Source organism: Anomaloglossus baeobatrachus, chromosome 8 (assembly GCF_048569485.1).
Source record: "Anomaloglossus baeobatrachus isolate aAnoBae1 chromosome 8, aAnoBae1.hap1, whole genome shotgun sequence".
Lineage (NCBI taxonomy): Eukaryota > Metazoa > Chordata > Amphibia > Anura > Aromobatidae > Anomaloglossus > Anomaloglossus baeobatrachus.
This window is the reverse complement of record NC_134360.1, coordinates 74,398,196-74,413,401: the sequence shown is the minus strand read 5'-3', so window position 1 is coordinate 74,413,401 and position 15,206 is coordinate 74,398,196. Positions and strand designations below refer to the sequence as shown.

The following is a 15,206-nucleotide window of genomic DNA, read 5'->3' as shown; positions in this document are numbered from 1 at the left end:
TGTGTTGCGTGGTATGTGCGTATATTTATGTATGCTGCGGTGTTTGTGTGTTGGGTGTTGTGTGTGTGTGTGTGCAGCGTTGTCTGTGTGTGTAGGGCGGTGTTTGTGGTTCCCGTTGTGTGTATGTGTGTGTTGGGGGGAGGTGTGCACCTCCCATCGCGCTCCATCCCCCATGCTGCGCACCCCCCATCATGCTCCATCCGCCATGCTGCGCACTCCCAAACGTGCTCCATCCCCCATGCTGCACCAGCATCAGCCTCTCTCCTCCCAGCATCAGCCTCTCTGTCCCCAGCATCAGCCTCTCTGTCCCCAGCATCAGCCTCTCTGTCCCCAGCATCAGCCTCTCTGTCCCCAGCATCAGCCTCTCTGTCCCCAGCATCAGCCTCTCTGTCCCCAGCATCAGCCTCTCTGTCCCCAGCATCAGCCTCTCTGTCCCCAGCATCAGCCTCTCTGTCCCCAGCATCAGCCTCTCTGTCCCCAGCATCAGCCTCTCTGTCCCCAGCATCAGCCTCTCTGTCCCCAGCATCAGCCTCTCTGTCCCCAGCATCAGCCTCTCTGTCCCCAGCCTCTCTCCTCCCAGCCTCTCTCCTCCCAGCCTCTCTCCTCCCAGCCTCTCTCCTCCCAGCCTCTCTCCTCCCAGCCTCTCTCCTCCCAGCCTCTCTCCAGCATCAGCCTCTCTCCAGCATCAGCCTCTCTCCAGCATCAGCCTCTCTCCAGCATCAGCCTCTCTCCTCCCAGCCTCTCTCCAGCATCAGCCTCTCTCCTCCCAGCCTCTCTCCAGCATCAGCCTCTCTCCTCCCAGCCTCTCTCCAGCATCAGCCTCTCTCCTCCCAGCCTCTCTCCAGCATCAGCCTCTCTCCTCCCAGCCTCTCTCCAGCATCAGCCTCTCTCCTCCCAGCCTCTCTCCAGCATCAGCCTCTCTCCTCCCAGCCTCTCTCCAGCATCAGCCTCTCTCCTCCCAGCCTCTCTCCAGCATCAGCCTCTCTCCTCCCAGCCTCTCTCCTCCCAGCCTCTCTCCAGCATCAGCCTCTCTCCTCCCAGCCTTACCCCAGCATCAGCCTCTCTCCTCCCAGCCTTACCCCAGCATCAGCCTCTCTCCTCCCAGCCTCCCCCAGCACGCCGTGCTCCTCTGCCGACACTCAGATCCGATCGCATACACTCACACACACTCACACACACACTGAAGATATCGCACATACGCGCTCACACTCCCAACATCCGGAGATACCACATGCTTCTGGCCATGTGATCCTCCGGCAGGTCCTGGAAGCTCACAGCACAGTATCGCCGCCGAGAAGCAAGCGATATCACAGGATGTTGTGAGTGTGTGGATGCGATGTGATGTGTGTGTGAGAGTGAGTGTGATCTGATGTGTGTGTGTGTGTGTGTGTGTGTTGTTATGTGTATGTTCCGCCGCTGCAGGACCTTGATGCGCTGGTAACTATGCTACCATGGTTACCAGCGTATCCCGTCCCCCACTCGCATGGGAGCCCACACCAGCATACGGCAGCAACCCCAGCAATGCGAGGGTATGTGTCGGCTGGGTTGGCGTCGTACGCTGATGTGGGCTCCCGGGGGTACAGTACTCACCTGGGAGTCGTGGCTCCGTGTCGGTTCGGGGAATGTGTGCGGGGGGCGGGGCCAGAGCGAGCGTGCATTGCGTGAGGGGGGCGGGGCGTGGCCGAGTTGCCAATGCGTGCAGGGTGCCGGGGCGAGAGGCCAATCCGTGTGGGGGGCGGAGCCTGGGCGAGCGGCCAATCCGTGCGGGGGGGCGGGGCCATGGCGAGCCCAGCGGCCAATCAGCCTTGTGTCACCGTAAGGACACAATTTTGGAGCAAGACAGACAGAATAAGGCAATTATATATAGATATAATGTATGTATGTATGTATATGTGTGTGTGTGTGTATATATATATATATATATATATATATATATATATATATATATATATATATATATATATATATAATTATATATGTATATATTGTGTGTGTGTGTATATATGTATATGCGCATATATATATGTATGTATGTATTTGTGTTTGTATTGTATTGTACAACAAGAAAAATAATTTCGGAATTTTTTTATTTTTCTTGTCACTTTTTAATGGTGCCCATAATCTGTACAACTCCATTAAAAAAAACAACTGAAATCATTTTGGATGGAAAAAAGAAAGTAAAATAATATGGTTACATAAATATACATAACCTTAAACTAATACTTTTGTTGAGGTACCATTTGAATATATGACAGCAATCAGTCTTTTTGGGTAGGAGTCTATCTGCATGGCACATCTACAATTGACCGGCTTTGCCCACTCTTCCTTACAGTAGCTCCAAATGTGTCAGATTGTGAGGGCATCTCCTGTGTACAGCGCCTTCTTCTGGTCACCCACAGATTTTCAATAGGATTCAAGTTTGTTCTCTGGCTGGGCCATTCCAAAAATTTGGGTCTTATTCTGGCAAAGCCATTCTTTTTCTTAATTTGGGGCTATGCTTAGGGTTGTTGTCAGTAAAGCCCACAATTCCAGCTGCGAAAAAACGGGCCTAAAAGCCTAATGCTTCCTCCACCATGCTTCACTGTGGGTATGGTGATCTTTTGATGATATGCAGTGTTGGCTTTGTGCCAAACATACCTTTTGGAATTGGGGTGAAAAATTTCAGTCTTGGTCTCATTAGACCATAACCCATTTTCCCACATGCTTTTGGGAGACTTTATGTAGGTCTTGCTGAAATCTAGCTGAGCTTAGAAGAATTTCCTTACAAAGAAAATCATCCATCTTACCACCCTTTCCCACAGGCCAGAAATATGAAGAATATGTGAGATTATCACACACAGTACATAGCCAGTACTTGCCAGAAATTCCTGCAGTATCTTTAACGTTGCTGTTGGCCTTTTGGCAGCCTGCCAGAGCAGTTTTCTTCTGGGCTTTTCAGCAATTTTTGTTGAGGGCCATTCAGTTCTAATTAATGTCCCTGCTGTGCCAAATTTAAGCCATTTCTTGATGACGTCTTCAAAGTCCCATAGTATATGTAATGCTTTGAAAAAGAAAAAAACAAAAGTACCCTTCATATGACAAAGTTTAACAGTGAGATTCTTTTGCTGTGTTGTAAGCTGTTTACAAACCATGGCTTTGGATGAAAAATGCAACTAAGAAAATGTCAGGAAAATCCTACTAGAACAGCTGAATTTTCTATGTGGTTAATCAGAATCCCTGTAAATAATGGCAGCTGAGTACTGACGACTATTCAACTTGAGTTTAAATGTGATTGGCTCATTTTGAACACAGCCGTATCCCCAAATCTAAGAGGGTGCTCACACTTATGCATCCAAATAATTCTACAGTACTTTTGTAACTGTTATTTCCGTCCTCAATGATTTTTCATGATTTGGATTTGTACAAATTTTGGATCACGTTAAAGGTGGAAAAAGTTCTGAAAGTGTGTGTGTGTGTGTGTGTGTGTGTGTGTGTGTGTGTGTAGAGATATAGATAGATAGATATATTTTTTTTTTTAGCGACAAAAAAACTGGCATTTTATTAGGGGTGTGTAGACATTTTATATCCTCTGTATATGCCTATAAGGCAGTTGGCTCAGGTCAAGAGATATGCTACCTGAGGTGGGTGTTTGGCCTTAAAATGAGAACTATAGAAGAAATTCTCTGCGTATTTTCCTGTAACTCATGCCTTGTTTTGCACTTCTCCAGCAGGAACCTCTCCCCAGCCCTGTCCGCTGTGAGAACATTAAAAGGGATCAGAACTTTATATTAGGAATAATATATATCCTACTATAAATTAAAAAAAAATCTATCTATTAGGAGCTACCTTTCTTATTGCTCTGCGAGTAGTGAAGGACGAACCTAAACTGTAAGGTTCGGAGTCCATCGCGGACACCTAGTGTCTGTGCCTGGACACCGAATACAGACTTCTCAGGAAAGTCCATGTTACTATTCTGCTTCCGCAACCTGAATATAAACAAAAAAAAAACAACAAAATGGGGATTAGAGCAGGACAGTTATACTTACTGAGCTTCACACTGCTTCTGGGTCCGCTCATTTGATCTCCTCAATATTCACGGTTTCCCCCGCCCACCTTCTGTGACAGCACCTGTGATTGGCTGCCCTCACAGTAGCTGACGAAAGTCAAACAGTGCTGCGGGTTCTATGGCACAGTGTGCACCTGATCTATGTAGACTCTTAGAGACACACTCAAGTGCATACAGTACATTGCAAACTGTGCGTGCTCCAGAGACACTGCTCACTGTGTACATGCTGGTGCTGATAAGTGTGCTCGCGCCTGCTTGCTGCCTCCTGCCTGCAGCACCCCAAGAACATTCACCCTCGCACTGCCCGAGCAGCACATGGGGAGACCCTGCCTCAGTAGGAGGTTGTTCTGCACAGTGGCCCTATTAATGAGTTAGGGGTGTCAGGACCATTGGGCTCATATTTTAGGCTGAGACAATATTGGTAAGAACATCTATGTGCCTAATACTCTATGACTGCAGGATTTCCATCTAATGACTTTGTTGTTAATATTTGTTTTTTTTCTCTTCTTTTTTAGATGGCAGAAGAGGTTTATCAGCATTTGCACAATATTCTAGATTTTGGCAAACACATAATGAAGCAGTTTTTAGGTGAAAACTACATTCACCATGGAGTAAGTAAACCCTTCCTGAGCCGTACTGGCAGCCTTGTTGTGCCTAAAGGGGGCTTTACACGCTGCGACATCGCTAAAACGAACTCGTTGGGGTCACGGAATTGGTGACGCACATCCGGCCGCATAAGCGATGCCGTTGCGTGTGACACCTAAGAGCGATTTTGCATCGTTGCAAAAACGTGCAAAATCGCTCATCGGTGACATGGGGGTCCATTCTCAAAAATCGGTACTGCAGCAGTAACGAAGTTGTTCCTCGTTCCTGCGGCAGCACACATCGCTCCGTGTGACACTGCAGGAATGAGGACCCTCACCTTACCTGCTTCCCGGCCGCTATGCGGAGGTAAGGAGGTGGGCAGGATGTTCGTCCCGCTCATCTCCGCCCCTCTGCTTCTATTGGGCGGCGGTTCAGTGACGCAGCTGTGACGCTGAACGAACCGCCCCCTTAGAAAGGAGGCGGATCGCCAGTCACAGCGACGTCGCCAGGCAGGTAAGTATGTGTGACATGTCTGGGCGATGTACGGCACGGGCAGCGATTTGCCCGTGTCGCACAACAGATGGGGCGGGTACCCACGCTAGCGATATCGGTACCGATATCGCAGCGTGTAAAGCGGCCTTTAGTGACTACTACTATATATAATAAGCTGGGCTTCATAGGAGTACAAAAATGGCAGTGACAGAGGCCTTCAGCAAGATTCCGACTACCATTGTAAAGCAGTAACCAAAGTTCAACAAATAGAGAATGCCAATTATAGTACCGAATTATCTTAGCAATACGCTATATATAAATCTCTATATAAAATTGGGTCACACAATTCATAATGGAGCATAAATAGCAGGACCGGGCTGAGATTAGGCCTATATATAAAAGTGCATCGCTTGCAGGGAGTGGAGGTAATTACAGATAATGTCTAAATGACAGTAGCAATTATATCTGGTAATATATTCATGGTTGGATTCTTCATGCCAACTATTTTGTATTTGTGGATTCGTCATCATCACGAATAACTAACCTAATGCAAGTCAACAGGAAACTCCTATATTTTTCCGGAGGACCTTGGAAGTCTGTCCTGATGGGGCTGTAAAAATGCTGCAATGGATGGAAAAGTGCTGAAACTGAATGGGAACAGCATGGGGAAGATGCCTGGACTGGATGTATCTGACTCACATTTCATTTCTGGGAATAATGTTGTCAGAGTATTATGGGTATTAAAGCAGGAAAATTATACTTACTGAGTTTCTCTGTGGCTGTCACGCTGCTTCCATGTCTGATCATTACACTTATGAATATTCACTGCTTACCCTGACCACCCTCTGCAACAGTGTCTGTGATTGGTTGCAGTCCTGCTTCTCCTGCCCACCCCTCTCTGTGTCTGATTGGTTGCCATCACACTAGCTGTCTGGATCAGGAAGTGTAGTGCAATGATGTTGCTTGCCCTAATATTGACCGTGCAACACATTTCTCCAGCTCTAACGGTACTAATATTTCTCAAATTCCCCATAGTATCTCCTGCTCTACACAAGCAGTGGTGTACTATGTGGTATGCCCGTGTCCAGTGATTTATGTAGGGCTTAGAACTCGAGAACTCATCACTAGAGTTCATGAAATGTACGTGACATTCAAGCAGCAAATGGTGAAACTAACTTGTGTCCCGTTCTGTAACGCATCTGTAACCGCACCTCGTTCGGTTCATGTGATCGGCATTCCCCCCATGCGATACTCTTGTGGGGTGATGTACACTCATGTGATCTGAATGGGGGGCTTCGGATGATGCTTCCTGGCGAGGGCCACAGCTGCCATAATTGACTCGTGCTCTGCTACAATACCTACTCTGCAATTTGCCAATGATTCCTTTTAAAGTGCCCTCCTCTGGTCTGCCGCCACCGCATGACTAAGGCGGAACTGAAACGTGCTTATGGATCTGGCGCCATTCCAAAAGCAGGGGAAGTGTATGGGTAACTACCTTATCTGATCATATTTTCTGCACTGACTGTTCACTATGACTTTATCGTTGTCTCAGCAATATTTATGGATATTATATCCAATGTTAATTGGATTTCACATTGTCTATTCTGCATGGTGCAAACAGGATATAATTACCACTGTCATTTACACATTATCTGTAATTACCCTGTGTGAAATGCACTTTTATACAGTCACAATCTCCTCCTGCTGTTTGTTGCCCTATGAACTCTGTGACCCAGTTTTTAGTCCTTTTTTTATTATGATATTCAATAAAGATTTACCCTTTTATATGTTTTGGCTTTTTGATGTCCTTTTAAAATTATTGGTTTTACCATGGTAAACCATTGCTAACCTGCAATCGCATTATGGGAGGTGGGGGGAATTGGCGGCCAGCACTGTCAACTGCGCTGTTAAAATGCCACAGGCAGGAGTTGACAGTGGCATCTGAATGGTCACAGCTGTTTAAAATATTGGCTATATAATATTGCCAGCATTTACTGTATGTGATGTGGGCTCAGCTCCTGAGCCACTTCCAAAATTGCACACCCCTGCCCCTAATGAGGAAGAAGGTTAAACACAAGTGCCAACCCCACTGTTTCAATGCTGCTGTTAGAAGTTGGCAGTGGCATCTGAATGGTTAACAGCTGCAGCCATGACTGTTTTTTTGATGTTGGCTATGTGATATTGCCAGCATCTACTATATGTGAAGTGGGCTCAGCTCTGAAGCCCTTTCTTTCCACACTGGACACCCCTGCCCCTAATGAGGGAATAGGTTAATCATGGGTGTCAACCGCACTGTTTAAATGCTGCGGTTATAAGTTGGCAGTGGCATCTGAATGGTTAACAGCTGCGGCTGTTGTGATATGTTGGCTATGTAATATTGCCAGCATCTACTATATGTGAAGTGGGCTCAGCCCGGGAGCCCCTTCCACAGTTGCACACCGCTGCCCCTAATGAGGGCAAAGGTTAAACATGGGTGATGTTGAGTTGTCACTAGGAATACTCGAGTATATTAAAAACAAAGAAAATCTCAAATTGAATACCATGTTAGAAAATAACATTATTTTAATTGCTTTCCCGATAAAACCTAAAAAATTAGAGCGAACACCATTTTTCCTATGTTACTTAAAATACTCAATTTTGGCTGCTTTTCAAAATGTCCTTTTGAGATATATAATCTGATTATCCCTGGCAGTGTTAGAATTAAAAGATTACATTTGTTACATTTCTAGAAGCAGATGTCCATAGATTGTGGATGATGATCACATGTAACCGCCTCCCTGCGCAGTGACCTCTGCACAGGGCACAGAGCATGCCCACAACACACTCACCAGCGCCCAGCTTCCTATCTCCTAAGCATCTTTCTATAGGATAATAGCACAGAACACCAGCTTTGAAAATCTATTTGCCCTCCATATTTATGTATCAGAAAAGAAACCGTAGCAAAAAGCGTGCCTTTCATGATATGGTTTTAGTTGGTAAATAAGGTCTTACATTCCCTTTACGCCAGTACTGCAGATTATGGTTGCATGGCCGGTCAGTGGACTTACTGTTCTCTAAACCGTTTGTGATGCTTTATTTTGCAGGATGTGGTGCAATTACCCTTGGATTTTCTGAAACGCCTCTGTGTGAAGGTGCAGTCTGAAAGACCAGGCAAGTGACGGACTAGTGTAATCATTGGTTAATCATTTCCTTTATAAGATTTCCTTGGCATCGTCGTTATCATGGTGTGAAAAATCCACACCCATATGAGGATATTGTTACTCATATCTACCTACCTGTATAAGCTCTATGTCCAGATACAGTCAGGGTAAGGCGATATTCACACGTCTGTGTGACGCCAGCACCCTGACACATAATTTCATTGATCCGTACACACATTATGATTTCTCCCTGCTATGCATCAGTACGGCATCTCATGCCCGGCTGCTGGGATAAGATTATCAATCCTTATAGATTCTTTTCATTAAGGTAATTGTATGCATTCAGGAGGCTGAACTGCAATCTCCTCCACTATAAGGCTAAGTGCACACACTGCGGTTTTTTGACACTGCGTTTTTGTGCGGTTTTTAGCGCTAGAAACGCAGCATCTTTAAAAACGCATGAAAAAAAGTATGCGTTTTTACCGCGATTTGGTGCGTTTTTGGCTGCGTTTTGCTGCGTTTTTTTATCAGTGAACATTGCCATTAAAGATTGTTGAGAAAAAAAAAAAAGGTCTGATGTAATTTCCTTCTTCCATATGTTCTTCATTCTCCACTAGTGTATGCAGTAGAGCAGACAGCTGCAGAACTACAAGGCTCAGCATGCTCCATCCAGGACTGCATGCTGGAGGGAGAGTCAGGGGGAGCACACCTACAAGGCTCAGCATACTCCATCCACTAGTGGATGCAGGAGAGCAAACAGCAGCTGCAGAACTACAAGGCTCAGCACCCTCCATCCAATAGTGTATGCAGGAGAGCAGACAGCAGCTGTCGAACTAAAAGGCTCAGCATCCTCCTTCTAGGACTGTATGCAGGATTTCTTTGCCCCCCCAAACGAAAATAAAGGACGTGGGCTTCGCCATATTTTTGTATGCTAGCCAGGTACAGCAGGCAGGTACGGGCTGCCCCTAACCCCCAGCTGCCTATTTGTACCCGGCTGGGAACCAAAAATATAGGGAAGCCCCTTCTTTTTTTTTTTTTTTTTAATTATTTCATGAAATAATTAAAAAAAAAAAATGACGTGAGCTTCGCCTAATTTTTGTGTCTAGCCGGGTACAACTAGGCAGCTGGGGATTGGAATCCACAGTGCAGGGTGCCCATGCTTTCTGGGCACCCCCGCTGCGAATTGCAGTCCACAGCCACCCCAGAAAATGGCGCTTTCATAGAAGCGCCATCTTCTGTCGCTGTATCAAACTCTTCCAGCTGCCCTGGTGACGGTGGCTCGCTGGGTAATAATGGGGTTAGGGCTAGCTGTGTATTATCAGCTGGCCCTAAGCCCGAAATTCATGGTGTCACGCCAATATTAGACATGGCCACCATGAATTTCTAGTAAAGATAAAAAAAACCACAACACACAGAAAAATATTTTTATTAGACATAAAACACAACACAATTAGTGACTCCATCTTTATTGAAATAAAGAGCCCCCCTCCGCAGTAATCCTGGGTCAAGGGTCCCGCGCCGTCCAATCCGGATCCAATATCCTCTGATCGGTTTGCTGGAAGGCAAAGCGATCAGATGATGTGTCAGGATCAAGTGCCTGAATCACATCACACATCAGCTGATTGTATAAAAGCCGTTTATACAATCAGCTGATGCATCGGTGCAAAAGAAAACCCAAAAAACTCACTTATGTGCTGATCACCGGCAGCTCCAGGAGTGGAGTCTGATCCCGTCCGATCGCTGCAGGAGCTGCCGGTAATCAGGGATGAAGTCTCCTGACGGCATCCGCTGACAGGTTAAGCCGGCCGGGCGCTGGCGTCAGCCCGAGACTTACGATCAGCTGATAAGTCAGGTGACTGCATCAGGTGATCAGCGCCAGGTCCTGCAGGCATACGTACCCGGGGAGACTGCACACAGCCGGAGCGGCGATACCGTGAGAGGAGCTGGGAGCGGGCATGGCACCGGGAGTCTGCAGACAGGTGAGTATGACTTTTTTTTTTTTTTTTTTTTTTTTTCTGCTGTTCACTTTTGATTTCGCAGCTGCCTCCACCTCCCGCCCAGACATGGCGCTGCACGGCAGCATACATGCACAGGACTGGAGGTGGAAGTGGCGGTGACGGTACCGGGAGGATTCACGCTTCTGTATTTACTGACAGAAGGAATCCTCTTCCTGTACATGTCACTTTACTGCCCACCTCCTGCGTTTTATAGCTGCGTTTTTGGTCTTAGAAACGCACTAAAATGCAGCTATAATAACAATTTGCGTTTCTCATTGCGTCTTTCAACATCCCATTGCACTCAATGGATGAAAAACGCGGGAATAATTGACATGCTGCGTTTTTGTGGTCACCACAAAAACGCAGCTGAAAAAAAATGCTGTGTGCAGACAGCAAAAATGAAAACTCATAGACTTTGCTGGGGGAAGCAAAGTCATGCAGTTTTCTGGGCAAAAACGCACCCGAAAAACGCGCAAAAACGCCGCAAAAAACGCACTGTGTGAACTTACCCTAATTGTGTGACCGAAGCTGCGCAGTCATCATCATTATCTGTGATAGCAACTCCTGTTTTCCTTCTTTCTGGAGGATTTCAGTAGTACATATGTCTTTGTTCATCCCTGCTACAACAAAAAAATGAATAAAAGGCAATCAAAAAATAATTTGTGCCAAAAAATGGCACCAGTTAAGCTACAACTTGTCCCACAAAAAAGAGCCCTCACATAGATTTGTCAAGAAGGCAAAAAAAAAATAAAAAATTTCTTCTTGGTCACCTTGCCCTGAGATCCATATTTTTTTTTCTTTTCTTCCACCTCTCCATTTTTACTTTTGAAAAAGTAAAAAAACAAAACCAAACAAACAAAAAACCCTAGATTGATTGTTACAATAAATCTGTTAATGATGAAGATGATGATGAATCTGGTAAGAAATTCATGTCAATAGCACCTGTAACAATATACTTACTTAGAAAATTGGTGATCAATACTTATTTCATCCCCTATATATAATATATATATAATACACTGTGTGTGTGTGTGTGTGTGATACAAAACAAATTAAAACACATATATATATATATATATATATATATTATATACATACACTAGCTGTAGTACACGGCGTTGCATTAGTGTGTGTAACTAGTGTAATATAAATAATATCTATATTTATTGTATACACAAACAGTGTATATGTATGTATGTATGTGTATACAATAATATGTTTACACACATAAATTAATTTATGGCTACGTGAATTTCACAATGTAAAAATGAAGGGGAACAACAAAAAACTCCTGTCCAAAATAGATCCACCCTGAAGGGGTTACGTGACGTCCGTGCCATTGTCAGAGGGCAGTTTGTTCACATTCAGTCGGATTTGACAAATAGTGACTGTCACATTCTTGTGACGAGTGGTGAGGAGCCGTTGTGTGGGGAGGGTAGATAAGACACCCGGCCGCTCTTGTCACTAAGCCTCATCTCCATAGTCATCGCCTTCCATAGAACGGTTTATCTGTAACCGCTGCATGTTCTCTATTTTGGGCACAAGCACTTTCCTTACTTTATGCCGTGTGCTGCCGTCCATCTATATATAGCAGCTGATGCAAGACCGATTAGATGGTGGTTATTGTAAAGCACATCTGGAGACCTGATCGCTCCAAGAAGCAGCCACAACGCTCTGCTGGGCTGGGTTCACACGTTCTCGATTGACAGATAACATAAACTGGTTGTAGGTTTTTTGGGATAAACGTACATTTCTGCAGGACTTCGTTCTCACTGCGGACTGCTGAATCCTGACAGTGTGCTTTGCATACTTGTTTAGTTGTATACTGGTAATTTGCATACTTGTTCTGCTTCTCTAAGGTCTGGGGGCCACATTTATAGCTATACCGATTGATTACAACTATTTAGCTACAGCATTATATTGATTTCAACTGTTAATGGCAGCTGCAGACCACCCAATTGCATACAATTTAATCATTAGCGCTGTAAAAAAAACTTGTACTGTAGCCCAATACTTAATGTTATATTTAGTGAAGGTAATCAGCATGTGACCACGTGTATAAAAAATCACACATAAGCAGTCACGTGGCGACCGCTGGAGCAGGCAACAGTTTATTGAAAGCTGACGGTGCGCACCATGCACACTGTCAGGATTCAACAATCTGCAGTGACATAGTGGCATCCAGAAAACCCCTTTAAACAACATTGCCAGTATCTTCCCTTGGTAATCAGCGCACATATTTATTTAGGGCTCTGCTCACATCACATTTATAGGGTTTAGTGTATGCATATGTTGTATGGATGCCTCACACAGCTGCGTCCACACTATTCCAAACCATGTATACATTAAAGGGGCGCACCACTATTTATTCTAGTGCTATATTCCAAGAGGTAGAGCAGAAAGCAGGTTTCAAAATCCGCGCCAAACCACAGATAATCCAGATGCTTGTTAGTGAATCCTTTCTTTATTAATTTTTACACAGGTCTACACGTTTCGAGGACATATCCGTCCTCATCATCAGGACAAGGTGCAAATAAAGACTATATCTCGATAGTCTTTATTTGCACCTTGTCCTGATGATGAGGGATATGTCCTCGAAACGCGTAGACCTGTGTAAATCTGTGGTTTGGCACGGATTTTGAAACCTGCTTTCTGCTCTACCTCTTGCAATATATCTACCCTGCGGGACCGCCGCCTTCCACCTTTACTACGTGCCTTCATAGGGGTTGTGACTTGCACAACCCCACCAGGTGAGTGTTTTAATCCACACTTGCCCCCACATGTTATACCGGGTAAGACGAAATTTTGCGCCTTCTCTTTCCAGTCACCTTCACCTATTCTAGTGCTAGAAATGACAGCACATAAAACAAACATTTTATCAGTATACCATATTTAGATATGATAAACCCATTATCTGCCCCATCCACCCTCAATTCACAAGTGATATGGACACCGATTCATCCACGAAATGTGCACGAGAAAAATCGCTGACTCTTGAACGAGGCCTTAGGCTAGGTTCACACTTCCGTTAAATTATATCGGTCACAATCCGCTGCTCTGGTAAACAACGGAATCCGTTTGGCGGATTCCGTTGTTCCCATAGACATGTATGAGCGGTGGATTGTGACTGATGATGCTGTGTTGCATTCTCCGCCCGACTGATCAGTCGTGGAACTGACCGCGGGGCAGAAGGAACGCAGCTTGTAACGTTTTTTGAGCAGCGCAATCCGTAGGATTTTGCTGCGCATGCTCTCTCTGGCTCCCTGCACACGTAACCAGGGTACACATCGGGTTACAAAGCAATGCGCTTTGCCAAGTTATATATATATATATATAACACACACACACCTACCTTTCACCAGCCATGCAGACTGCGGCACTGACGTCCTCAGCGCCACGGCCCTGCTCGGCTCCACCCCCCGCACACAACGGAGTCCGACAATGAATTCTGTTCTTTGTTATCCATTGTACAACGCATCAGTCACATTAGTCAAGCAATGCATATGACTGATGCAAAACAACGGAAATGTGAACCTAGCCTAAATCTTAGCAGTTTTTCTAGTTTTTTTTTTTTTTTTTTTTAATATAAATAATGGCCTCAATGTTGTAGGTGCAGTGGTGGATGTTGGAAGTTCCTCTATTTTGCGGTGTTTCCATTTGTGTGATGTGTCTCCGTATTTTCCCTTTTGGTTGCAGAGTCCCGATGTGAGAAAGACATGGATGTCAGCGGGTACGCCATGTGCCTTCCCAACCTCACCCGTTTACAAACGTTCCCTTTTGTGGAGCACAGGCCTATATTCTGCATAGAGATTAAGGTGATGGATTTTTTGGATCACATTGTAAACCTGTATCTAACATGACTATTTTCTTTATCGTTCCTTCCATGGGAGACCCAAACCATGGGTGTATAGCTAGCGCCTCCGGAGGACACACAAAGTACTACACTCAAACGTGTAGCTCCTCCCTCCGGGCTATATACACTCCCTGGATGACAATCTACCCAGTTCAATGCTTTGTGTTTCAGGAGGATACACACACTTGCATTCTCTGATATTTTTTTCATTTTTATTTTAATTTTAAAGATTTGGAAGAAAAGCGGGTCCAGTCTGGACTCCCGGCATGTCCCTTCACACCCCACTCTGTCGGCGGTGCTGTTAAGGTTGACTTTATAAGGCTGGAGCCTTCACATGCTGTGCTCCTTCACATCCTCTAAGAGGCTCTGGGTTGAAGTGGGAGCCTCCACGGTCCTCTCTGCCTGCAGAAGACCGGTCTCCATCCGCAGCCCTGTCTGGTCCCTGCTGGAAGGAGCATTTACCCCCCTCTCCAGGGACATGGCCCTGCGTCTCAAAGCTAAGTATTGAGACGTTTTTCAGGGGTCCCGGGTACTTTTATTAGGGGGACAGTATGTGTTTTAGCGTTACTGTAAATTCCGGCCGATTCTGGGGATTTCCCCTGAGAACCGCGCCGAAGGTGCCTGCTCGTCGGCCGCATTTTTAAATCTAGGCCCCGGCTTCAGTTTGGGCCTAGTTTCGGTTTTGGCTTCTCTGCATGTTTTGCATACAGCGCCGCCCACCGCCCGACCAGCAGAGGGGAGGGCACTCCTCTCTGGGGAGATGTTCCCTCCCCTGTATATCTCCCTGTATCTCTCTGCCCTCCGTTTTTCCCGCTCTTGGGCTTATACACGCCCCCCCTCTTTCTCCCAGCGCCATTTTCTCAGCGTTCTTACACTGGAAGGCGCTGGATGCTGCAGCTGCATACTGTTAGGCAGGCTGACGCTTCACAGGGGAGCGGTGAAATCCGGAGGACACACAGAGAGCAGGGCTGGTAAGCCACAACCTCTGGCTGTGGACTTTTATTACACTCTCAGGCATTCTACAGGAGTGTATTCTGGCTGCAGAGCTTCCACCTCAGCAGCATGTCTGTCACTAGGAGCAAGGCTGCAAACAT

At 45.7% G+C, this 15,206-nt stretch overlaps 1 protein-coding gene across 1 annotated transcript in view; it reads left to right on the top strand.

Moving 5' to 3' along the window:
- The window catches only part of LOC142249856 (inositol-pentakisphosphate 2-kinase-like), a 123,993-nt gene that overhangs the window by 69,928 nt on the left and 38,859 nt on the right, over positions 1-15,206 (top strand). The window contains exons 3-5 of the mRNA XM_075321793.1: positions 4,561-4,656; positions 8,206-8,272; positions 13,956-14,074. Coding sequence (XP_075177908.1) covers positions 4,561-4,656; positions 8,206-8,272; positions 13,956-14,074 — 282 coding nt within the window. The remainder of the gene's footprint in view (positions 1-4,560; positions 4,657-8,205; positions 8,273-13,955; positions 14,075-15,206) is intronic.